Source organism: Ambystoma mexicanum, chromosome 5p, assembly GCF_040938575.1.
Source record: "Ambystoma mexicanum isolate Mex_15411 chromosome 5p, UKY_AmexF1_1, whole genome shotgun sequence".
Taxonomy (NCBI): domain Eukaryota; kingdom Metazoa; phylum Chordata; class Amphibia; order Caudata; family Ambystomatidae; genus Ambystoma; species Ambystoma mexicanum.
Window position 1 is genome coordinate 851,290,704 of NC_090930.1, and position 27,117 is coordinate 851,317,820.

General features: G+C 46.9%; 1 protein-coding gene across 2 annotated transcripts in view; it reads right to left on the reverse strand.

The window, feature by feature from the left end:
• VPS41 (VPS41 subunit of HOPS complex) overlaps window positions 1-27,117 on the reverse strand; it is a 1,668,740-nt gene that overhangs the window by 622,749 nt on the left and 1,018,874 nt on the right. For both annotated transcript variants that reach the window (XM_069613279.1, XM_069613280.1), the window contains 3 exons: window positions 23,419-23,534; window positions 4,034-4,090; window positions 3,219-3,280 (listed from right to left, as the gene is read on the reverse strand). In XM_069613279.1, the coding sequence (XP_069469380.1) occupies window positions 3,219-3,280; window positions 4,034-4,090; window positions 23,419-23,534 (235 nt within the window). The remainder of the gene's footprint in view (window positions 1-3,218; window positions 3,281-4,033; window positions 4,091-23,418; window positions 23,535-27,117) is intronic.

The following is a 27,117-nucleotide window of genomic DNA, read 5'->3' on the forward strand; positions in this document are numbered from 1 at the left end:
AATTGGTTATTACTTACTTTTATGCATGGTGAATTTAAAAAAGCAAGATCTTTTATTTCATTTAATTTATTTATTGGACATTTAGTATGGCGCCTATGCAGAAGTGTTGTGGGGGCCAAGACGGCAAGTACTAGGGGGAGACAGGGGAAAGGGAGGATAAGTGCGATGGACAAGGTGGATCAGGTTGGGCTAGTCTGGGGAAGGGTGCCAGAGGGCAGGTGCTGGCAAGGGATGCTGAGAGGACTGGTGGGGGGGAGGGGTGGTCTGGACACTGTATGACTCAGAAGGGACCAGGCCCCAGGTGCAGCAGCAGAGGGACGTTAGCACAGAAGGGGGAGAGGGAAGAAAGAGGAGAAAAGGAAAGCCTTGAGAAGTTTCCAGTAACCCTAAGAAGATCTGGCTCAGGTTTGAGGGGGGCAGGGAGGCTGTTCAAGAGGGAGGAATCTGCCGTGAAGAGGGGTCTACCTCCCACTCTGTGCTTGGAGAAACGTTTGACCTGCAGAGAGTTTGAGCCAGAGGACCAAAGAACTCTAACAGGGAGGTATTTTGAGAGGGAAAGCTGGATGTAGATAAGTCCCATACCCCAGACAGCCTTGTGGATGATGCAAACTGTCTTGAATTTGATCCTTCCGGTCACCGGAAGCCAGTGGAGAGATTTTAGGGCTGGAAAGATGCAGTCCCTGGGCTTGATCCCAAGGATAGGTCTTGCAGTCCTTTTCTGGATTAGTTTAAGGGGGCAAAGAGAGTAGAAAGAGGCAGATTGAGGAAGGTGATGTGCAGTAGTCAGCCTAGAGATAACCAGGGCGCTGGAGACATTGAGCTTCTGGGGGAAGGTGAGAAAGGGAATAATGCCTCTAAAGAGGTCGGGCTGAAATTCTGACTTCTTGGCAAGGTCTGCGATTTGTGTGTGGGGGGAAAGAGAAGAGCGAGAGAAAGAGCGAGAGAGAGAATGTGCGAGAAAGAGCGAGAGAGGGCGAGCGAGAGAGAGAGCAAGAGAGAGAGAACGAGAGAGAGATTGAGAGCGAGAGAGCAAGAGAGAGCAAGAGAATCTCTCACATGCGGGTGAAGGGAGGGGGCCCAAGGAGGATGGCCAGAGAGTTGGGGGCGGGGGACAAAGAGAAGGATTACCAATGAGAAAGGTCTCTATCTTACTGGCATTAAGGCAGAGATAATTGGCAGAGCACCATGCCTGAATGGCAGTCAGGTATGAGAGAGGAATGGGAAGAGGTAGAGGAAGGCGGCTTCAAGGAGAGCTGTGTGCCGTCTGCATAACACAGAAAATGAGTGGTGAAGGTGGAGATCAAGTGGGCCAGAGGGGCTAGGTAGAGGTTGAAGAGCCATGGTGATAGGGTAAAGCCCTGAGGGACGCCACAGGTAGAGATAGAGGTGGAGGAGAGGAAAGGACTCATTTGTACTTGGGAGGGTCTTCTTTAAACGGAAGGAGGTCAGCCATGCCAGTACCCAGTCCGCGATGCCTAGGGTATTATGGAGACAAATCAAGAAGATGGAGTGGTTGACTGTGTGAAAGGCAGAAGAAAGATCGAGCAGGATCAGAACAGAGTGGGCTTTGAGTCCAAGTTTGAGAGCAGGTCTTCACAGGTGTTCAGGAGAGCAGTGTCCGTGCCTCTGGATGCCCTAAAACCAGACTGGTGGTCATGAAGGCAGCCAGCCATTTGGGTGTGGAGGGTCAATTGGGAGACAACCAGCTTCTCCATGAATTTGCCCAAGAAAGGGGTGATAGGGTCAGCAGACAGCTTTTCTAGGAGAGGATGCACAAGAGAGTGCTCGAGGGGTTGTTGGAAAGAGTCAGTGACAAAGGAATGGTTGCAGAGGTCAACCAAGGTTGGGGCGAGAGAGACAATGTTGTCGTGGATGGTTCTGGAAGAGCATGGAAGCCTGTTTAGAAGAGACTTTCATAAAGTGGTCAACAATAGAGACCTTGCCTGGTGCAATGGGAAAGAAGGAGGAGAGTATAGGGAGGGAGAAGGGGACCACGGGAGGCAAGAGAAGGGGGTGTCAGGAGGGGAGCACATGACAAGAGAGGACAGGATGTCCATAGTTTTGTAAGAGAAGTGGGCGGCCAGTGCAGTGCAGCGTGCCTGGAAGGGAGGAGGAGAGTGCAATAGGTTTGGCAAGTTCCTTACAGATTTTGTTATTGCTGGCCCCCGTGATGCGGCCCTGGACATGGGCCCTCTTTTGGAGCAGTTGGCTAGGCAATATTGCCTTCGGAGTAGGCAGCATGCCCGTGTATCAGAGGATGACAATGACAAAAGGGAAGGTCCTCTATTAGACCGACACTAATTGTGAAGTACAATTGGGGTGGGATAGTTATTGTCTTTTCAGAAAATTACAATTTCAAGTTCTGTGGTTGTTGGATGAAATAACTATTTTGTGCTTTCCAAAACGAAAGCAGAGCTTCCCTAAACCCAAGCATATAGAGTCTGAAGGCAACCCCACCACAGTTTGTTCTTCACATATCCCTACACTAGCAGATAGCTAACATTATAAACATATATGAGAATACCACATAAATGAATAAAAGCTTTTTAATGTTTTTATGTTTTATGTTCACTTTCTCCGACACCAAAAATTCTCAATGAGATAAAAGAAACCCCAATTAAATGTTCATGTGAAAACTTTCTCCCATAGCAATACCTACTGACAGTCAAGGAAATGAAGTATAACAAGTAATCCATCATTCAACCAAAATGTGAGCCAATTGATTTATATGAATGAATGTGTGTTGCAAACTAGCAAGATAAATACAGGCAGCTTATATTACTTTCCTGTAGATAAGATGCAGGCGATTGTGTAACATTGTCAGTGACTTCCCCAGCATAAAGGCAGGGGACCACGTTTGGTTTTGATTTACAATCATAATAAAAATAAAATATGAATCCCAACCATGGCATGTTTTTCAAAGGATTCTTGGTGGGACATTGTACCAGGGGTATTAGATCAGAAGTGCCGAATCCGTAACATGAATGGTAAGGCTTATAGAGTAGAAATCAAATAAATTGCCTTACATTTGTTAATATTGAAAACAATCTATCATGAAGATATAGGTCTGTTCATAGAGCAGATGTATGGAGGCTTTGCAAATGTAAAAACGATTTATTCGAGCAACTTTGAGAAGCATTCCCACAAATAGAACATTTGATTTCACAACTAATTCAAAACAAATTGGTGTACATGTGTGACCATAAAGTAAACCTTACCGTGCAGCCAGGTCAAAATCCTGCTTCTCCACCAGATGGGTTATGTAAGCTAGGCCTATATCCTGAAAACAAGCAGACACAATAATCCAATACTTTATGCATTTCAGAAGTACTTATGTTTGACTGTATAATTCTCCAACTCTGTTAAAACTCCCCAAAACGTGCTAAATGAAACGCCTTTTCAAACTTTAACACTGTTCTTTAAACATTGTCAAAATGCTTGCAACAATAATGAATATATTTTAGCACCACAGACTTTATAGCAGAATGTTCAACTACCCATTAGCTGAAAACAGCTATATTTCTGGGATATGGTCACATTTAAGCTGGTGAATATATTTTCAAATAATCAATATCTCTCTCAATGCTGGTTTTCACCATATTAGAGCCTCCATTTTGAGAGCCACGTGGACTAAAATGGCTACAGCTATTGTATTAAAGACATCGACCAGAACCAGTCTTGGCCACGGTATTTATTAGGTGAGACGAAGGTCACCTTGGCAGTAATGCCAACTGAGGGGGTCATAAAGGTCACCTAGGCAATAGCTGCAAAGATTGTCAGAGATAAAAACGTATAAGAGTTATGGCCCCATTAGTATCTGAAAGAAACTCAATGGGGACAAATGGTCTGGGCAGCATAAGGAACATGCAAAAGGTAGAGAGACTTTCTACCTTACTGCATGAATTGCATTTGGCATCTTAACATGTATACAATACTCTGCAAAACATGGCAAGATTTGTGATAAAATCGGAAACAAAGTTGCACAATTGCAAACGGAAATTGCATTTGTATAATTCTATATTCCCAGACTTACCTGAACCTTGTGTCGCTTGATGTTCTTTTGACTGATCTCTGTAGCCATTAATGCTTCCTACAAATGAAGGCAAATTCTAAATAAAACGCAGAAGAAATTAACAAAATGCATGCAAAAGCCACCTGTACCCAATCGGTAGAGTTCTTTCTCTGCCTTGGATTTGGTTCAAAGAAAACATTTAATACCATTCTTGAATCAACGTAGCAAGAGGTAACCACTCACAATAAGGCAATCAAAGTGGCAAGACAGCAGACAATGTTATCGATGAATATTTTTCTTTCTTAATTGATAGTTTGTGTGTGTGCAGGATTTTGTCTTCTCAATAAAAAGGTGTCATTGTATCTGTGCGCGGGTGAGTGCTAAATGGATGAACCAGTGAGCACAAAAGTGAAAGGCTGTGTACTGGTGACAGAGTATAGGTTGAAGAGGCAAAGTAAGAGGTTGGGTGAGGGAAGTGTGGGTGAGTGAGACTAAGTGGGAGGCTATGTGATGGATGAGGGAATTAAGGATTTGTGAGAGAGTGAGTGCTGGATTGACGACTGAGCCAGTAAGTGTTCGATAGATGTACGCATCCATCTCTAAATGGCAAACACTGTAGTACTTAATGAGTGAATGCCAAGGTAACGCCAGTTATGCACAGCTCACTGATGCCGCAATCCTGCCAAAGCAAAAAGTATAGGTCTCAGTCACAGATGTCTCAAGGAATTTTCTGAGTCTCGGAAACAGTTCAAGGGTTTTATTGAATGATTTATCTGGGGCCCAAGGCCGTTCCTCTCTCGCTCATACAGAAAGCACTAATCCTTTTTCACCCAGGTTAGTATACACAGAATATGGGCCCTTAGTGTCTGTTTTGACTCATACCAGAAGGGAAATCTAAAGGGCAAATGCCTCATCTGTCTAACCTCCCTATGGGACATCTTAGACTGACACTACACTATCCAATGATTAGTTGACTTAAAAAGGATACTGGGTTGTGCCTTTCAGACATTATGATTTGGTCTTCTTCCAACCACACCCAGGTATTCTGCTCCATCTCTGATGTTTCCCTCTTACTACTCTCTTTTCAACTCCTCCCACCTCCACTTCTACTCCGAGTCTTCCACCACTGTACCCCTAATGTCTTTCATCCATCCAATCCTTGCCTCCACCCTTTGACGTTACTATTCCCTCCTCCCCACTGCTACAGCACCCACCTCCCCAGTGCTGCTGCACCCGCCTCCCCACTTCTGCTTCACCCACCTCCACCACATATTTTACTCCGACACCACCCTCTCACTCACATATGTGCTTCACATTCCCTTCCTCTCGCCAGTCTTTCACGCACTGTCACAACACAGTCCCACTTGCATTCAGTAATGCCTCACCTGCTCTAAAAATCGCCTCCACACGCCACATCACTGTTCTTCCTCCTGCTGTTCGTTCTGCTAAATCCTCCTCCTCTGAACTCACGGTTGCCAACCCTAATGTAAGTTCAGTCTTTGTTGGGTAGTTTCTCATTTTATGTCTTGAGTGATCATGGGCAGCCGCATCACTCAATGTTGGGCAGGCCGAGATTGGCACACAGTGTCTGCAATAGCCACATAGGAGCACCCGCTCTTCACTCGGCTAGGTCCCGTCACCCCGGAGGTGCCTGTATGCCACTTTGCAGGCCTCCCGACAGGTGAGGAGGGGATCCGGCTCTCTTCCTGCTGACTCCCTCTCCGGCTGGGTTTCCATTTGGGCTTTTGTGGCATGCTGATGGGTTTCTGTCTTGCAGGTGGTCTTGCCTTGAGTGCGGTGTGGCAAGCCAGAAATAGGACTCAGGCTCTGTGATATCATGTTTATGGATCTTTATTATCTTATTTTACAATTAGTTGGACCTCTTGGCCAGCTTCAAAGAAAATAAACTAAAGTAATGAACATGTACTCCAAGCGCTTTATTCCCTAGTCTATTCAAGTAAAGGGTATTCTTGTCAGGATGAATCAAAGCATGAAGTCCCTAGTACACATCATATACTAACTCAATACATTCATAGAAACTAACACACATACGCCTAAAGGGTTTAGCAACTAAAAAGAAGCTTGACGGCTGCTTCTGTTCCATTTTTTCTCTCCTGGATGAAAAGTTCTTCAGGTGCCGCTCTAATGGCTGAAGGTTCCAAACGTAGTCCCAAATAAAGCCTTACTCTTAACTAACGTTTTTTCAATGAATTTCAAGGATTGTTATACCATAGTTTATTCAAGGGCCACTAGCCGTGGCCACTGTACATGTTGCACCTATGGCCTTTAGCCCTGGCCAGCAAGCACGGCCTTTGCCCGTGCCCTCTGCATATTTTAATACACTAGGTTTCTTTCTTCAAGCCCACTCGTCCGGGCCTTTGGCCATGGACAGAGGCACGCCTTTTGCCGTGGCCGCTGCACATGTTGCACCAATAGGTTTCTTTAGGGCCTACTGGCCAGGCCCACTGGCACAAAAACCCATTTCCACCTGCCTAATAGATGTGATCAGAACAGTTCTCCCCCCATTTATTTTTTGTTCCTCGATTTCCATTTCCCTCGATAATTACAGTGGTAACCATGCTGCAATTACCACAATAACACTAAGGGGGGTTAATCTGTGAGCCATTTTTCCTTTATTACAGACGTAATTATCAGAGTATTACAGTGGTAATGTGAAAAACGTTTGAGGGGAGGGTGGTGAGAGGGCGAGAGAAAGGAACAAGTTACTTACCTGTAACTGTTGTTCTCCAGCATGGGTCTGGCATGGATTCACATGCTCATGAATATTCCCCGTCAGGCTGGGTATCCTCGGTAAAGAAAAAATCAGTATCAGTTTCGTTTCTGATCTGTCTTTCGTAATAGTAACCAATCACTGATCTCTGCGTCATACTGACCACAGCCAATGACTGCCCTCTACCTAAGCCCCGCCTCTGGCAGCCATCTTCAGATTTGGTAGCACGTGAAGTGGCAGTATGACCAAGTGAAGAGACGCAGAGGGGTAGGCGGGAGGGTTCGCATGTGAATCCATGCCAAACCCATGCTGGAGAACAACAGTTACAGGTAAGTAACTTGTTCCTTCTCCAGCATGGGGTCTGGCATGGATTCACATGCTCATGAATAAAGAATACATAGCAGTACACACATGCACAACCACGGGAGGTGGCAAAGGCTCAACATTAAGCATTACATCAAACTCAACATTAAGCAATTCTTACCTCCTCACCAGGCTCACCTTAGGCGAACAGGTTGCGCAGCACTGCTTGGCCGACCCTGGACTCCTCCCTGGAATCCTGATCGACGCAGTAGAATTTCGTGAAGGTGTGCGTCGACCTCTACGTAGCAGCCCTGCAGATGTCCAGCAAGGGCACACCAGATAGGAACGCCGTGGTAGCTGCGATCGCTCTGGTGGAATGGGCTCTCGGACGACCAGGCAGCGGTCGGTTTGCCAACCGATGACAGTACATGATACAGCCGGAGAGCCATCTGGAAATGGAGGCCTTTGAGAGAGCCTTCCCCTGATTGACAGGTCCAAAGTTCACAAAAAGTTGTGACGTCTTCTGAAAACACTTTGTGCGGTCCACGTAGAACTTCAGCGCTCTAGCCACATCCAGCGAGTGCAAAGTCCTTTCGGCCGGCGACGAAGGCGACGGGAAGAAAACAGGCAACACCAAGGGTTCGTTGAGGTGGAAGTCCGAAGGCACCTTGGGCATGAAGGAGGGGTGCGTCCTGAGCACTACCCTCGTGTCGTGAAAAGTACGGGGGCTTGCAGGAAAGGGCCTGGATCTCTCCCACTCTTCGTGCGGAGGTGATGGCCACAAGAAACGCTGTTTTCCACGACAAGAACTTCAACGGAGCCGAGTGCAGAGGCTCGAACGGAGATCCCATGAGCTTGGTCATCACCACGTTGAGCTCCCACGCCGGGGCCGGAGCCTTCACCGGCGGGAACGATCTGAACAGTCCCTTCATGAATTCTTTCACCAGACGATGAGACCACAAAGACGTCCGCCCCGTGGTTCTGGTGTATCGGGAGATCGCAGCAAGATGAATCTTGATGGACGCGTGCGCCAGTCCAGCCTTGGCCAGCGTCAGAAGGTACGGCAGTACCTGGGGAGCCGTGATCCGTAGAGGGTTAATCTTCTGTGCGTGGCACCAGACAGAGAACCTCTTCCATTTGTGTCCATAGCATTTAAGAGTTGAGGACGCCCTGGCCTTTGCAAGAACCTCTCTGCAGTCGGCCGGTATGTCGTATCCTCCAAACTCTAACGCTGCAGGAGCCAGGCCTGCAAGTTCAGCGACTTCGGGTCGTGATGGAGGATGGCGCCTCCTTCCCTGGAGAGAAGATCCGCGTCCACTGGCAGCCTGATTGACGAGGACGCTGACAAGTCCAGAAGGTCCGGGAACCATATCTGCCGCGGCCACGCAGGTGCGACGAGGATCATCCTGCACCGTGACCTCTTGAGCTGGTTGATGAGCCGGATCAGCAATGGCAATGGAGGGAACGCGTATAGAAACAGGCCCTCCCAGGGGAACGAGAAAGGATCGCCCATGCTCCTCGGCTGGGGAAACCTGCTGGCGAACCTCCGGCACTTGGAGTTCATCGCCGTCGCGAACAGATCGATCTGGGGTGTGCCCCACCGTCGGAAGAGGCGGTCCACTAGATCCTGTCGTAGCTCCCACTCGTGGCACGAGCGCAGCTCTCTGCTGAGCGAGTCGGCGATGGTGTTTTTTATCCCTGCCAGATGAAACGGCACCAGAAACATCCCTTGGGCGACGGCCCAATGCCACAGATCCTGCGCCTCCTTGGACAGGGCTGGGGATCTGGTACCGCCCTGCTTCCTGATGTAGAACATGGTGGTGGTGTTGTCTGTGAAAATCCTCACCACCTTGCCCTTGAGGGACGGAAGAAAGGACCTGAGGGCCCAAAACACTGCAAGGAGCTCTAGGACGTTGATATGGAGGGACTTCTCCGTCGGAAGCCAAAGGCCTCTCACGTGCAGATTTTCAGTGTGTGCTCCCCACCCTTCCAGGGAGGCATCCGTGGTCACTGTCTCCTGGTGGCTGGGGGTCTGGAAGTCCAGATGCGCGCGGGTGCCCCACCACCGGATCGCTCGTCGGAAACTCTCGTCGAGTGTGATCCTCTCCTCGAAGCTGCCCGTCGTCTGGATCGAGCGCGCGTCCAGGAACTCCTGCAACGGGTGCATCCGGAGACTGCACAGGCAGATGAGATAAATGCAAGAAGACATCATTCCGAGGAGGGACTTGATGGACCTCACCCTGGCCGCGTCCGTGACCAGCATCCGCTGCACCTTGCCCAAGATGGCCCTCGTCCTTTCCTCCGACGGCGACGCCAGAAGCGACACTGTGTCGAGCTTCGCTCCCAGAAACAGTGCGTCTTGAGCGGGCACCAGGTGGGACTTGGCGTAGTTTATGGAGAATCCCAGGTCCGTGAGCAGTTGGACGGTCCTTCGTCTTTGCTCAGATGAGCCAGTCGTCCAGGTAGGGGTAGACGTGGATCGCCTCTCGGCGCAGTTGCGCCGCCACCGGTGTGAGGCACTTGGTGAACACCCTGGGTGCCGACCTCAATCCGAAGGGGAGGGCTCTGAACTGGTAGTGACGCCCTTGGACCACGAACCTGAGAAACTTTCGGTGTCCCTTTAGGATGGGAATATGGAAGTAGGCATCCTCCAAATCCAACGACGACAGGAAATCGCCCTCCTCCAGTTGACCCAGAACGTGTTGGAGGGTGACCATCTGGAACTTCTGTGCCTTGATGAATTTGTTCAGTCGTCAAAGGACCAGGATGGGACGCCATCCTCCCGTCTTCTTCTTCACGAGGAAGTATCTTGAGTAAACTCCGGAGCCCCGAAGCCTCTTTGGGACGAGCTCGATGGCACCCTTCTTGAGCATCGCCTTTACCTCCAAGAGAAGTTGAGGGACGTGATGTTCTTTCCTGGCCACAGGGGGGACGCGCGGGCACCTCTTTAGAAACTCGAGCGCGTGACCCTGAGCTAGGGCGTCCAGCACCCAACGGTCAGTGGAGATGGACTCCCACACGCTGACGAAGCTCGCCAGCCGGCCTCCCACCGGGGTGCTTCAGTGGGGGCCCGACCCCACGGCCGGTTCAGTCCTGCTTCGACGAGGCTTTGCCGCCTTGCCCTCCTTGGCGACGACGGCGGGGTCCCCCTGACTTGCCTCGTCCCCTGTAAGCTTCCTGTGACGACGAACGGGCCACTTGACGGTAGGTGGAAAATCCGCCGCGGGAACCTTTGGAGGCACCCTGCTTGCCTCCGCCGCTCCGAAAGGGCGGCCGCCATTGCTGGAGAACCCCAAGAGCCCGGGCCGTCTCCGTGTCCGCCTTGATGGCTTGAAGGGAATCGTCCACTGTTTTCCCAAACAGGTTGCTTCCGTCCAACGGCATGTCCAAGAATCTGGTCTGCACGTCCTGATGGAAGTCAGTAGCCTTGAGCCATCCACGCCGCCTAAGGCACACGCCCTTGCCCAACTGGCGAAATCCGGAGTCAGCGATGTCCATCGCAATCGTAATGGCGTGGTCCGACGCCACCTCTCCTTCCTGCAAGATCTCTAGGGCTTCCGCCCTCTTGTCGTCTGGTAGGAAGTCCAGCAGGGGGGCCAGTTTGTACCACAACTCCCTGTCGTAGCGGGCTACGATAGCCAAAGCGTTGGCCGCCTTAATCGTCGTCTCTGCCGACGAGATGACTCTGCGTCCCATCGTGTCTAATTACTTTCCCTCGCCGTCCGGCGGGGAGGTTGACGTAGAGGCCGCGCCCCCCCCGCTTTCTTCCTGGCTGCCGCGGAGACGACTGAGTCCGGGGTCGGCTGTGCCCGAAGGCACAAGGGGGCCGCGTCTGGGACCCGGTACTTCTTCTCGTACCGATCCCTTCTAGCCGGCGTCGTGGATGGGTTGAGGAGGGCGAGGCCCTCATCCCAAATATCGTCTAGTAGAGGTACAGCGAGGACCGTCTTCCTCTTGGTCTCGCGCTGTTGATAAAGGAAGCCTTCCTTCTTCTTCTCTTCCAGGCAGAGCTGGAAAAGCTCGGATGCCCTGGCGATCATGGAGTGAAACGATCCAATCTCGTCGGGCGGGGAAGCCCGAGTGGGAGGTGACGACAGGAGATCCACGTCGTAAACCTCGTCGTCTGTACCCGTCGCGGCCGTGTCAGTCCCCGTATCATCCCCACGTGTCGTGGACGGGGAGGAGGGCTGAACAGGGCGCGATGGCTGAAAAGAAGGTGGAGGATGAATCCTTCTTCTCTTAGGGGGAGGGCTCCCAGAAGGGCCTGGCTCCGGGTCCCCCGTCGGGAGAGGTTCCTCCGTTGGTGGTAACGGCAGTCTCGTCCTTATCTCCGAGCATAAGGACTGTATAGCCAACAAAATGGCCGCCGAGTTGTCTTGCGGCACTGGTTGAGGGAGATCCGACGGGCGATCAGGAGCCCCGTCGGCATCCTCGACGCCCTCGTCTTCCACGTCGGGGTCCCCCCCAACAGGATGGCCTTCTTCCACGCCAGAGCCGTGGCCTAGGACTTCGATCAGCTCCTCCTCAGAGGTAGAGGCCGAGTCCACGACGACCTCCTGCCCCCCCTTTTTCTTCTCTGTCGGAGGTTTCACGGGGGTCCTGTCGATGGGCACGAAAGAGGACTCCCTCCGCGGTGGCAGGGAGATTGTGGGCCCCGGGGTCGCCACCACTGGTGTAGCCTCCACAGGCTGAGCCAGGGCCGCCGCGTCAGTCTCGATAGAGGCCTTGGCCGGATGGATGGATCAAGGCTTTCGCCACCTTAGGTGCGCTCACCGCCTTCTCCTTGGGGGGAGGGTCACCACCTCGCTCCCCCTCCGATGGGGCCTTAGGGCACGACCGGGGTCTCGCCAGGAGTTTCGCCGGGTGCTCGGCCTTCCTCTTACCCGAGCCAGAGCGTTGGCTCGTGGTTGATGGCGGGGAGGATGCGCCCTGCCTGGCGCCCGTAGAGCCCGACCGTTCGGCGCTCCCGGTGCCAGCGGACACGCGGTGCTTGGCCTTCTGTTGGACCCCCGTCGCCGGGGCGCCCTCAAAGGTCTTAGAAGACCGCTCAGACTTCTTCTTCTTCTTCTCGCCTGACGGGCTCTTTCCTTCCAGCCAGTTGCCGAGACGCTGATGGCTGTCCTTCATGGTCCGCTCCGACATATTGCCGCAAAACGCACAGTCCTTCTCCACGTGCGTCTTGTCCTCATGTAGGAAGTAAAGGCAAGGGAGTGTTCGTCCTCCTTAAAGACATTCTGAAGCTGGCATCCGTGGCAGACCCTGAACAGCTTTCCGGGCGTCGAGCTTCCCTTCTCCTGGGCCATGTCCGAGATGGGCCTGAGAAACTTCTGGAGTCCTCCAAAAGCGTGGCTCGACGAAATCTTCACCCTTGAGGGGCGTAGACGAATCCGACACGGGTCCCCGTTGATCGGATGAAGAAACGGTGGAGCTTGAGGCTCTTTTGACCGAAAAAGAGACATTTTTCTGAGAAAAAACTTCAAAAAATAGCACTAACGCTTGAGAGCAATAGCACGAGGATCCCAACACTTGAACGTGCGGTAAAAATCTGAAGATGGCTGCCAGAGGCGAGGCTTAGGTAGAGGGCAGTCATTGGCTGTGGTCAGTATGACGCAGAGATCAGTGATTGGTTACTACTATGAAAGACAGATCAGAAACGAAACTGATACTGATTTTTTCTTTACCGAGGATTCCCAGCCTGACGACGGGGAATATTCATGAGCATGTGAATCCATGCCAGACCCCATGCTGGAGAAAGGCAGTGGTGGGGGAGATGTTTGTCACAAACCATGTGTTTGCCAAATATCAACTAAATCTCAAAAGTAATTAGCAATTACATTTTTGGGTTGCCTATGGAACTAGCTAAGTACCTGCAGTGATTGCTGCATTATAATATATTGGAACCTAGAGGAGTAACAGAAAATGAGATATTCAAAACTGCCACAGTCCCTCTCTAGTGCAAGTCCATGGTAGGTCTTCCATTCCAGGTTAAGAGGGAACCGACCTTGCCACAGTCTCACAAAAGGATGCAACTAGATCCCTGGTGCAAATTAATGTAATAGGGGAAGTTTTATACAACTGAAAGATCAAGAGAAAGAACAGGGACCCTTAAAATATGAGATCGACATCCTATCACATTGTTAGGAGGATTTTCCTTCTGGGGACAACCCTACAGTGATGAAGAAAATTCGAAATTTGAGCCCCCAGCCCGTATGGAAAGGCTAATAATTATAAAGGCTCTGGCAATAGAACTGGCTGAAATCTTGTAAGGAACAATAATTTAAATCTGCAACACTGTGCAATGTGAACATAGTCCCTCCTTATTCCAATTTTTAAAAAGGGAAGGCTTGAGGACCCAATAGATTAATTGCTTGAATCATCGGGTAAGATCTTAGTCAATTCCTTTTGTGCAATAGATGCAAAGTAGGCAGAAGAACAAAAAATACTAATGATGCACTAAAAAAAAAGAAAGATCGCGAAAGGGTTAGGTACAAATGTACATGTTATGATTATTAAGGAATTCAAAGCAAAGGCCTTGAATAAAGGAAACCCTACTGAATTTGCAGCTGGATTACCAGTTTTGAACTAGTGGACTAGTAGATAACACTGGAAGCATGGAGCATAGATAAAGATCTCCTAAACTGGATTATACTGTTAAACTCCAGGACAACTGTGAGGGTCAGGTTAGATGGTAGAGGCTCATTTATAAAAGGGATCCTAGTCTATTGCGGCCTAAAACATGTGGCTCCCCTGCTTGTTTAATGTAGATCGGGCTGACTTGGGTGTGACTCTGCAGAGGACAAATTAACTGAGTGGCCTATGAGCATAACATATAATTCAACATCACCTGCATTGGGCTTCAGTGCAGTCTTGATGCCAAATAGGAATTTGCTTAAGCAAACTGCTTGGAAAACAATAGGCAGAAAACTAAAAAAAATGTTTTTTTAAATGATACACGGCACCTGGTGGAGATCAGGTTACAAGAGGTCCCTTGTTTAACTTGTTGGTGTTGGGTTGATGACCAGGAAGTACAACAGTAAGGAAAAAGATCAAATCCTAGCAATAGCCTGTAGTGTCATTGCCAATTTGATAGGATTTGATAAACGGTACAGTGATTTTATCCTGAAGCCCCTGGTGGAGGCTCATACAAGCAAAGTAGCATACTATATGGCCTGGAAGCTTGGATGGATCCATGTTAATATGGAATAAGGCATTAAGAAAGCCTGTGGAGTCTGATTTTGGATTTACCAAACCTAGAGCCCATTGAATGGATTCAAAGGAAGTTGGACCCGACAGGTCTAGAAACTATGGTTAAGTTAGGAGGGTGGCCTTTTATTTGAAAATATTGTAGGCAGAACCTGATTTTGACCATCTTTTTTGAAGGAAACAATACAGAAAGAGTATGACTGAATTTTAGCTAGATACGTTTTAGGATGTAGAGGTTTTTCTTTTTAATGATCTGGATTACAAAATACACTCATTTGGTGTCTGCTTTGCAAGCAATTAAAGGCAAAGCTTTGAGATGGGATCATGCTATGAATTCTCAATATCTCTCCACCAACGTTCTTTCCACAGAATAGCTAAGAAATGTTTCCAGACTATTCAAATCTTAGGCCTATGTGATTTGTTTCCAGAGTAAAAAGGTGCACTTTATATTTATGATATTTCAGACTAATTGTCTGGACAACTTGGAGGTATTGGTACTGGAATGATATAAGGGGAGGTTTGAGTGGGGCTGTAGATTATACTCTGGAAACATTACAACATCTCTTTGTTGATTGTGGAAGCACTAAATTGATGAGATGCATTGTGTTATGTACAGAGATGTTTTGGCTAAGCCTTAAAGGTAAAGCTGATTAACAAATGACATACGCATGGTAAATGTTCTTTCTGATGGATGCTCCTCCAATGGACTCCAAATCTTGGATATATCTTCCTGCAGCAGCAGATAGCAGCGTTCCACACCATCGAGCCGGACGGGACATCAGTGGTGGGATAAGTAGACCACAGCAAAACATGCAACATCAGCTTACTAATTTATTTCCCTGTGCTCAGCCACGTTTGGGAATTCTGTTTTAGTACTCTTCACGTCATATTTTGTTTTAGGTCTTATTTTGCCAAGAACTACATTAAAGGAGAGCCTTTGAAGGAGAAGGAGCTCTTATTTGTGGAAGTGAATGGGAGGGCGACAAGGAAGCCATGAGACGAACATCCATCAGAAAGAGCATGACCAAGAGTAAATTATTTATCTTCTAATGGATTGAGTCCTCCACAGATTCCTCATCTTAGATATGCTTCCATGGCAGTATACCCTTTTCAGGAGGATAAAAAGCGTCATTATAAAACAAGAGAGTGTTTGTGATTCATTCACTCTATGAGAAGAAGTGATGGCCACCAGAAAGATGGTTTTCCAGATAAGGAGCACGAGTCACAGGAATGCATTAGTTCTAACAGATCTCCCATCAAAAACGAGAGGGCTAACTTTAGATCCAAAACCGACACCACAAACGGGGTAGAGGGCAAGTTATTTACCAGCCCTTTCATGAATTATAGTACAATGGGCATAAATGAATAGGAATCTTATTCTGGTGTGCGCTTTAAGATGGAAAATGCAGCGAGCTATCAGTTAACTGTAGTCACCAGTCACCCTTGTTGTCCAAGGTGTTACAGGAAGGACAAATCATGATCAAGACAGTTTTCCCCCATATCAAAGGCATTCTGATGGCCCTCAGCTCGAGCATGTTTCTGCAGAGTTTAATTTCTGCCACCAACTACTCATCTTCAGCGTGCTCAGGTGTGCGCCCCAGTCCTTCAGGGGAGCATCTGTAACCACGGTTGCCAAAATGGATCTCCTGCCATCATGCTCTCTTTGCAGTTCCACCACAAAAGATCCTGTGGGATCCTGATTGGAACCTGAAGAAAGAGCATAATGATGCCTGTGAACTGTGACCTTTGATATCGGAGGGCCCACTGAAGTGAAGTCATTCTCAGTCGGGCCTCTGGCACCAGAAATAAAAGGATACCATGAGTCCCAGTAACCGCAGAATGTCCAGTGCTGGCGGAAAATAAGCATTTAGGAATTTGGTGACAAACTGCAGGATGTGCAAAGCCTTAACCTTGGGAGTAAAAGTGGTTCCCCATGAAAGAGTCAAGAACCGCTCAGATGAACTGGAGTTTTTGCTAGTGTGTCATCTGAGACTTATTGAGGGTCAGGAAGAATACCTATTTGAGCAGGAAGTGGTAGGTATGCCTGCAAAGCTCCTGGGCCTGCTCAAGGAAACAGGCTCCGATCAGACAATCATCTAAGTCGGGGTAAGACGTAAATCCCTCTCTCAGACAAGCTACCACCACTGACAGCAATTTAGTGAAGACCCTCTGGGTGGACATGAGCCTGAAAGCGAGACCTAAAACTGATAGGGGGAACTGCTGATTACAAACGTCAGGTCCATCCTGTGCTTGGGATGAATGGGCACGTGGAAAAAAGCATCCTGCAGGTAGAGTGACACCAACCAATCCCGGAGCTTTAAGGCATGGATGATCTGTGAACGTGTTACCATCTTGAATTTGTCCTTCCTGAGGCACTTGTTCAGACGCCTCAGGTACAAGATGGGTCACTGTTGCAGTCCTTCCTTGGTATCAGGAAGTAGTGGGAAAATCACCCCTGACTCCTCCACGCAAGGCACACATTCTATTGCGTTATTCTGTAGCAGAGAAATCACATCCTGCTGAAGTAGTAATCTACCAAAGCAACCCCCGGCAAATCGGTGGATAGCTTTGTGGACAATGCAAAGAATTTTAAATATAATCTGTTTATCCACTGAAAGCCAACACAGGGTCTTCAAAAGAAGAAGTGCTGGAAATTGTAAGCATTTGTGATCCGGCGGGCAGCTGCATTTTGATGTTTCTGCAGTTTATTAATCAGCAATTTGGGAGATGCTAGATGTATACCGTTAGCATAGTCTAGATTGGAATGAATTAGGGAAATTACTGCAGAGGTTCTTGGAGAATAACTTCGGTAGAGAATTTCTTTCATAACTGGGGTAGTAAAAAGAAACATTGTTTTAACAATTTGACCTGTTCTTCTAAAGAAAGGCAACAGTCTACAAGACCACCTGGATTTTTTTTTCAGGAGTAGAAGGTTAGAGGCATTGCCCCATTGTTGCTAGCAGTAAAGGCATTAGTATTAAATGGTGAAATTCTAAAATAAAAATTGCTTTATTTTGTTCACGACCACCTTTAGCCTATTGCACAATGGAAGCCACAGTCCTGCCCAATCTTGCAAGGAAAGAAGCCTATAGCACACCCACCCATAGGTTTACTTTCAAAGCAGCATGTTTACCAGATGATGTTTACCTATAAGGGCTCAGACAACTTTGTAGGAAGTAGGGGAAAAGAGGAACACAGCATAAAGGAAGGGCCAAAACAGGAGCAGAGGGCCTCAGACCTTCAACATTCCTATATGAAGTAGACCTGTCCAAAGAAAGAAAGCAGTACCTGAATGTCTTTGGGGATACCATTCTAACATCCCATAGTGAGCATCTTTTGGTAGGCAACATCTATCCTTTTGATCTTGCAGTCCACCAGTGAAAGATGGTTAATTCTGAGGCCTGGTGCCCCCTCTCTCTCTCGGACACGGGCACCATGGCTTCCATCACACAGACTTTGCCCCAGAGCTTGGCAAGCTTTTTCAACCTCCGAGCACAGCTGCTCGGAGAGGGGCCATGAGCAGGTAAACTCTAGTCTAAACCACCTTTTTTCCTCTTATTTCATGTGAAACCTTATTCATATGCCTGGGCTTGGGTTTTGCGGGTCTTCTTGCTAGTTGGTCTCCAGTTTCTGTGTAAGTTACAGACAGAGGGAAATGGTAGCAATTGTGTGTGCGCTTTGGTGTTCACTCACTCTCTTAAAAAGGCCAACTCAATACGCATTATTATTTGTTTTGGCTTCTCTGTGTGGTGCTTCCGGGCCAGAATTTTTTCAATTGAAGTCTGCGAGGCCAGAGTGGGCTCGGCAAGTTCCCAAGAAATAATGCCCTTTTCGTATGAGGCCATTGGGGAAGGTGATGACTGTGTTCTGTGGTAGATCAGAAGAAGGAGAAAGACCAGTTTTTGGCATGTTTAGCAAGTGATTTATTTAAATTATGAGAAAAAATCCCTATTCTATGGGTTTCTCTACCTAACAAATCTAACTAGGGTGCTCGTCGTCAGTAATGAAGTCCAAAAAGCAAACAGTCTTTCCTTCATCTGAAAGCTAATCTATACTGGCCCTACCACGAAGAGAAAACAAAAGGTCCAGGAGAATGACTCCTGGATAGGCTTTTCCAGCCCTAATAATGGATTTTTAGATAGTTCTTTGATATTTCTTGGATCAACCTGTTCAGTTCCTCTCAGGGACTATTCCACCATTATGGTGCCCCTTTTCCTTGGTCTCCTCACGCTGTTTGAGTTTTGACCTCTCCGTACTGTGATTTCTGGAAGTGTCTCTTTAAAGCTCTCTTTCTACAATACTTTTGGGGAACTGAAATCCTTCTTTAATTGATCTTGGTTTTCCAGTTCCTTACTTCCGCATGAACAACATGTTTCATATCAAATTTCTCTTTGTGTGATAAGCCGACTTTCTTTTTGGGACAAATATAGTAGCCCAAACAACTGTTTGCTCCTTTGTTCAGTTCCTGTCTTGTCACAACGAGTTAACAGGTTCCACTGTGATGATTCTTCTTACATGTATTTGACCATTCACTGGGCTGAGCAGGCTGAGTCCCGAAGTTATTCTCAACTTTATGGACACTTATGCATTCACTGGGACAAGTAGGCTGAGTGTGCTCTTGATCCCTGTATCCTCTCCGGGAACTCCCATCGCTCCTGTTACCTTCTTTTTCATGAGCTAGTGTCACCTCCAGGAGATGGACGACACTCCGAGCAGCTCTGACGTTCACTCCGACTATTCTTGATTCTTCTTCATGGCTCCACAAAGCCAACTCTGCAGCGGCCTCAGTGTTGTTTTTGGACTGGATAGTCCATCTTCCACGTGTCATGCCACCACTCATTCAGGTCTCCTTTACTCATAGTTCTCTTCCCCTGCATGGCTCAGCTCTCTGCTCAGTCTGTGCCTCCTGTGGCCGGATAGTCCTGACAGAGGATCACCTGATTCTCGTCAGCTTCCACCTCTGGGCTTATTCGAACTTCCCGGGTTTCGGACATCTTCCGTAGTCCTCCTTCTATTTTTATCTTATTGTGGGTCCTCCCCAGCAAAGTTTTAAAATCCGTTCTCACTTTCCTTTGAGCATTCTCCCTTGCTTGTTTGTTCTTCCTTGTCTGTGCAGACCTTTGGGCAACCTGCTCCTGACATGGTTTGCTGCTGCCTCTAAAACTCCCTACCCATCCTTATTACTGCAAGGTGTCTTTCTAATGCATAAGGCGCTACTGAAGCAAAAAAGGTGGTCATAACCAACTCTGGTGACACTCATGTAACACACACATCCCTCTGTGGAGGGTTCCCCAAACTCTGCACTCTCAAACATATCACAAAATACTATCCGGATATTACACTATTTCCACTGCACCAGTCCTTCATTATGTGACCATGCAAGTATGGCACTCTGAGGTAGCACCCAAATAACTAATTTCTCTTCACAGAGGATACAGTTCATTGTATGTTCTGTCTTGTCTTTGCAAACCCAGATCCCTCTGTCTGGGGTCTGTCATAGTAAGCTAACTCCTAACGGACAGTCAAGCCACCACGCTTCAGGGGTATGATTGAGCACACCTCCTTTCATCACAAAACCACTCTGAGTAGTTTGAATACTTCACTCCAAGTACTAGAACCAGACAACACAGATTTGTTCACAGTAGCATTAGGCATGTGTCCTATTTTGGATCAGCAGTATGCTTTGATTTTTCTATGTTGACTCTACAGTCAAACTATCAAACTCCATTCCAACCCCCTGATTCCCTATCTCACGTTTGCAAATCTTTAATATGTATTTAACCTTTGTTCCACTGCAGCATTTTATTAGTCTCTTATGGATCAGCATCTAGATATCCCTGGTAGGGTCACAATATGCCACTCACCGGAAGATGCTGAGGTAAATGGCGGCACAGTATAACAAAACAATACATATAACAATCAATATAGCATAACAGCAGGGATAAAAACTTTTGACAGTGATTATGTCCCCACTGGACAAGGCTGCTGGCATGCAAGTGAGGCGGTGTGCTAGCAGATAAAAGGATGTGCTAGAAAATGTTTCAGCGAGCACAATGCGATTCAGCCCTAGACAGGAGGATGGGAGCTATGAATCACCTCAGAAGAAAAATGGCTTTCCTATGTGTAAAATTCTGACAGATGTCCCCCCTCCCCTCACAGACTCATCTACGATATTCATCTCTCTGCGCAGCAGTTCTTCGAAAACCTCTTTAGCCACTGTGCCAGCTCCATCCAACACCTCTTATGCACTCTCCACTGGACATGGACGTCTGACGCTGCGTCCTATGACCTCCATTCCACACTTTTTTCCTAGCATTTAATGCGGAGGGAACACACAACCAAGGTGTACTAACTATCTGGCAAGAGGGGCAGGTAGGGAGGGTGATGGGGACTTTGTGGAAGGAACATCCATCAGAAAGAAGAGTACTTAGTCGAAAGTCATTTGTTCTTCTAATGGGTTACTTTCTCCCACGGATTCCTCATTTATGTTAGATTCCCATAGAAGTACTTTGATCTGGAGGAGGGAGGAGAGCAAAAGACACCATCAAAACCGTAAAACTCAGAAGGACATCTCCACCAAAACTAGAACCCTGTCCAACAAGTAATGCTTTTCACACCTGGCAAATGTCCAGAAGAGGGACTCCATGTTGCAGAGACCATCAGACACATCCTTACCAGCAAGATGACAGCATTCTGAGATGCAAACATAATAGGTTTGTTATTCAGACTCGGGGAGTGGTGCACAGGAGATCGTAGCTTTGCAGTGTGCATACCATGAGAAGCAATCAATGTTTTCAGGAACTTCATGAGGGGAGGCTTCCGATTAATTGTATGTGTATTGGTGAATCAGGTAATTTGATAGATCACTCATTCCGCTGAATGGCTTATTGTAGGTACTTGGAGGAATGGTGGGTGCAGAGGGGAACAGATATAGGGATTACAATGCTGGCGAAACGGCTTGGTTAGTTGTGAGGCCTACGATCTATAGCCAACAGATATGTTCTTAGGGCTCTTATGAGGTTTATGCAGTTAGCTTTAGGCAGGGTAAGGGAAAGCGAATTTCAGAGGGTGAAGAGGTGAAAATATAGAGATCTTTGTCAAAACCATTGCATTTTAGCTAAGAGAAAGCCAGCAGGTTTTGGTCAAATAATAAAATGGGAGTTATTTCTATGAGGTGGTAAGACCTGAGGGAATAGAATATGGACCAGGCATAAAGTTTTTAAATTGATGTGCTGTTTTGCTGGGAGCTAGTCTAGAGTAGTGTTGGTGTCATATGATCGCTTTAAGATGAAGTAGGAAACACGGAACGTGCATGCTGTTTTTGAAGGCACTCAGTAAGAGGTGCATGGTGTTGTGTAGCAACCTTAGGCGGGATAAGACCGACTTGGTGGCAAGCATTGATTAACTTGAAACTTAAAGAACACAATATTACTGGAGGTCACCGACCAAGTTACGGAACAGCTGCTTAGGGCTGACGATGGACCAAAAGTTTGGGAAGGCTCATGTGATGGATTAAGAATTGACGGTGTCCAAATTTCTGTAATATTAATGATAATATTAACATGTTTTTCACAGCTTGCTAGCCCCGTTTTACTATTTTGAAGGGCCTAAAATAACCAGAATTACTACTGCCCAATGTAATGCAACACAATTTATCAACATCAGAAGGGTGAAGAGCTTACTCCGCACTACTGGGATGTGAACCGTTAATGTGAAGCTTGAGAAAAGTTCAGAGGAGGGAGCGCTTAAATCATTGTGCTATCTGACTGGCTATCTAGCAGACAGTCGGCTCCAATAAGGCTTTGGTGGATGCATGTTATTGTATGAAGTTGACTGTGGCAGTGTGGGTGTGACCTGGAAGCTGGTCTGTGGTAAAGAGAAGTAGTGCGCCCACAGCAAGCTCTGGTCTGGCCCCTTTGAGAAAGGAGGGACCTTGCTGTTCCTTGTGCCAAGAATAAACTCATGCCAATGGCAACGCCTTTGCTTTTGCCTGGGAGCAGGGCCAAGTCATGAATTAGTGGCTGCAACCATTAAAATGTGTTGCCAACAATACCTCTGTGTATACAGTCCAACATTAATCTTTCTACAGCCTCGTCATGTTCATTATTTACTTAAAGGTAATCCAGTGTCGCCATCTTAATTCAAGATCCCTCTCCTGCTTAATGAACAGTCATTTTATACTCACTCTCTAGACTGCCCTTCCAGCTCAGAGACCTTGCATTTAATTACATTTCCTTTGGAGCAGCTGCAACAGAACATATTGGGCCTCATCACGACTTTGGCGGTAACCCTTAAATCTGGCGGTCATGCTATTACCGCTGGATTTAAGGGTCCACCAAATCAGGGCTTTGGCGGATTTCACCCCAGCTCTGATTCCCTCGAAGATTTGCGCTATTACCGCCGGCGGTAAATCCACCGGCGGTAAGAGCGCAAAAATTCCCGAATGGGCTCAATGGGGAATGGGGATTAACATTACCGCCAAACTTGTGATCCGGTGCTATTAGCGCCGGGGAGTTCGGCGGTAGGGCTAATAGGAATGGAACAGTGAGCATTGATCTGATGATCTGAGAAATTGATCAATGATTATAGGTCAGAGCAATTCCCACACCTCCACTGCTCTGATCAAAGCCATCAGAGAAGATCAGCGAACTGCTCATTCACCATTTAGACTTCAAACATACGTTTGAGACCCACTGATCAACACAAATATTTCTCCTTTCATATTCTTGCATCTAGCAAAATGTGAAACACATGTATTCAATACAAAATGAATTAGCCATTTCTTTTACAACCCCTGAAATACTAGTTCTAAACCGAATCAAATGATGTTTTTTAAAACACTCCAATTCAAATATGGCTTGTTGCCTAAACCAAGTCAAATATTGGCTGCATGCTTAAAACTAACACAGACTACATGGCATCAATTAATGAGCATTCAGGCATACACATTATTTACTCCTTGGTGTGTAGTTGGAAACCACAGTTTTTTTTAAATAAAATTCTAGCTTTTCCCTTTATTGTGTTTGTGTGTTTCCTAAGTGAATTGTTGCTTTTTCTTATGCCTATTCATAAGTGATAAAGTACAAAGTACTTCATGAACATCAGCAATTGTACGGAGATTAAGCACAAAACAGTTTTGGGGAGAGGACACAATATTGCCAAACATTACCTCGTATTTCTTCTTTTCCAAAAGCCAATCAATGTGGTCATCTTGGTCTCGTTCCTTCGCCAAAACAACGTCTCTTGGGCTGATGATGTAGAAGAGGGATTCACCTTCAGAATGTTCTACAAAACAGTGGACATGCTTTTGATCCAAGCATATTATTTCATAAGGCTCTGCAAATACATGTGTGAGCAGATGGCAACCCAAGTTAAAGTAATCAAGGCAAAACAGGACCAAAAAAGCCTGCGGTCATTATTTTATGTCAGGCAAAAAGAGTAATTCCCTGATTCTTCGTTCAGTTAGAACATGTGTACACTTAGGGGACTATCCTTTTCATCCGAATGCAGATTGTTGGTCTAAAGCAACTGGTGAACAGTAGTTCTTAATACAACGCATCAGCTATAAACTAACGACAATGGCAATAGCCCTGGTTGCTTTATTAAATATGATTTTGTGTCACCTATCAAGATGTGAATGATTGTGTTAATTTGTGTGTGGAGAGGATACTGGCACCTAATAGTTTCAGCAGAAAGGGGTAAGGGGGCGAACAGCCATTATGATTAATATTAGGTTATTCATTGAGCACTGACCTAGCTTCAGGAAACAACAGAGTGCTTTACAAGTCATTGTGGAAGGGCACAGTGAGGGAAGAAGCGACACAATGGGAGGTGGGTCCTAACAATAGGGACAAGTGAGGGTGGGAAATTTGGAAGCAAGGGATCTACAAACAACCAGGCGAGGAAATGGGGTGCAGATCGCCCAGTTTAAGGTCAGGAGTGGTGTGTGCAGTTATGCGTTAGAGAAGAACTATTCCTTGAAGAGGAGAGTCTTGAGCTCCTTCCTGAAATGTATGAAAAGTCATAAGGCAGCAACTCCCTCTGTGCCTTCCTTAGCAGTTACAATGCATACTGGGGTGACGTGTGAATCTACCAGCAATATTTATGAAACCACAGCAGCACTCTTCTTAGGGCGTATTTTTATTTTAATGGGACAATATCCCACTTCTGAACACCGATTGGTGTGCCCTCAATAGTGGCATAATTCTATAACTTTTTAGAAGGGCTACCGTTTTATAATTAGTCAATACAGAAATTGTAATCAGGTATTCTATACACTACGTCCATTCAGAGTTTTGAACCAAGAGGCCAAGGCCTAAATGGGCATGGAATCTAAACTCCCAAAAGATGTTTGGGAAATTGCTAGGTTTCCACAGAGTCTGAGAACTAGGACTGAGCTGAGCAGGGAAGAGTCCTAATCTATTATTGGCAGAGGTTGAGCCCAAGTTACCATATGACCAAGTCGCTCGTCTGGTGAATTTTTCTTCTATGTAGGATTTAGGAAATATCATTGGACCAGCTTTCTGGTGGCTGATGGTAAATTGTGCAGGCAGCCTGTGAGGCAAGAACCCAAAGTAAAAGGTCCTTGCAAGCAACTAACATTTGCTTCAGGCCTTGAATAGCCCAGCCTTCTAGAAGATAACTTAAAACTAGGGTTGAGGGATGTATGCGATGAACATAAGAACAAAGTGGAAGCAATTTTCCAAAAACACGTTTTGAAGTTACAAGCCATGGTATATACACAGACAGCACAAAGCAATGCATGTATGTATGTATGTGTGCATGTATGGGATTTATATGTTGCAAACCTAGCTTGAAAGCAATTGAGTGCTGAAATAGAAAGCGTGGGAATATACAGAAAGCAAAAGGGCGAGCATGGGGAAAGGAGCAGAGGCAGGAGGAATGCTATTACAAGGGTACAGTCTCAGTTTCTTCCCGAAGTGTAATGGTGTGGGCCCCAGTCTAATACAGAGTCAAAGTGCTTAGCAGTCAAAGGCCCATTTTCTGGTTGCTTCCATCTTGCATCACTTAGATTTGAGTGCAGTGTTCTTACGAAAGCAGGAGCTTCTGGTGATGCAACAGGCAATGCCAGAGGTTAGTGTCACTCAATTGGGTTATCCAGCCACTAAGCACATCAGCCAGCAGTAGCATCAGAGAGCCCTCTGACTTTCAGTTCAGTTGACTTCCACAATGCAGCAACCAAAGATGCCTTGCAGGTTGGACACCCAGTCTAGAGTGGCCAGGGGACATAGAACATAAAAACAGAGACATCGTCCATTTCCACAGGAACAACAATAGAGAAAGACCTTCCACTCTGCAGGGGTAGATGCATCTCAGAATAACGCACCTATCGAACAACTCACCCATGGAGAAGGTACCCAAAGGGACAAAGCTCAGAGCTAAAGGGCACAATAGTTACCTTCCCCTCTGTCACACTTGCCTAGGCATGAATGGCCACCCAAAAAAAGACCCACGATCAGCTGCCTCCTGAAAAGGGACGAGAGGAACGGGAAGTCTCTTTGCAGCCACTCATCCACCTTCCCAATCTACCGCATTGGATGCTTTCTACAAACAAGGTGGCTACCAGCACAACAGCTAAGGAATTAATGGAAAGTTCGTCCTAGGTCAGGACAGACTGCCCTGGAACAGAAAAGTGCTGGCCTTCCTAAATAATATTAAACAGTCACAAATCCTCAGAAATGGTATGGGCTTGCGAGAGCTCCATGGACTGAACACACAGAATTCCCACAGCCTGCATCCCTAGGCAAAGGAAATGAGACTTCATGAACACAATACATTCCAATTTGGCAATAGGGCTACCTGTTTCCAACTCATGAGGATCCACCACGTCTGCGGGCCACACTGTTCATGGGCATCCTACTGCATTTGGAGGACACACTTGAAAGATCGCATGGTCACAGACAAACTGCCAAACCAGCTCAAAAAAAGGTCTAGCAGTGAAGAAGTAAAAATACATGAATCCTTCAAGCAAGTCTGCACAAAACACAGTTGATCCCAGGAGATGGGTGTCAGATCAAGATGTAATGTCATTGGCTAGACTCATGATCTGCTTTGAAATTTGGGACTGAGGCACAGGAATTACAATGTATTCTCTTTGACTATATGTCTAATACTTGCCTTTGTTTTTTCACATTCAGAATACGTGAATACATTTTTCTCCGAAATGTTAACAAGTTACATGCATCAGTCTACAATCTACAATCAGTGACTTTTCTTGAGATTCTAGTACCTTAACCTCTGCGGGGCAAGATCAATGCCCCTAATCACTACAAGAATCACTGTACTGGAGCATCGGAAACATCACTCAACTGACTGCCAGACGGTTAAGCTCTGCTGAAACGGCAAACATCCATACAGGCGTTGCTGTCAAAAGAATTAAAGTTTGGTACAAGAGTACATTCACTTCACTTTGTTTTAAATAGTCATTTTAAGGCTCCATGGAGATGCACAAGAGGTCTTTGAATGATGATCTACATCTTCCGTTGGTGCAGTCGTCTCGAAGAAGAGGTATCAAACATTTGCACAGGCGTTGTCCCTTAATGAATTTAGCAGACAGAATAAGGGTGCACAGAACTCTTATTTTACTTTGATGCAGCCAATTTCACGTGCACTGGAGACAGGCAAGTGATGTCATGCATCCTATAGTCATTAAAAGGACAGTTTGCTACAAATTGTACTGGTGGTGTTTTTTTACATTTATTTCAGCACACACAGCCCTGATGCATCTAAGGTAGTTACAGAAAGTGCTTGCTTTAAGAAAAAAAGAGGATGCAAAATGCAGACTGATAGACAGTGGTTGAAGTGTACAAAAAGAAGTAGTGGAACTATGTTCCCTACTGGCCTGTAC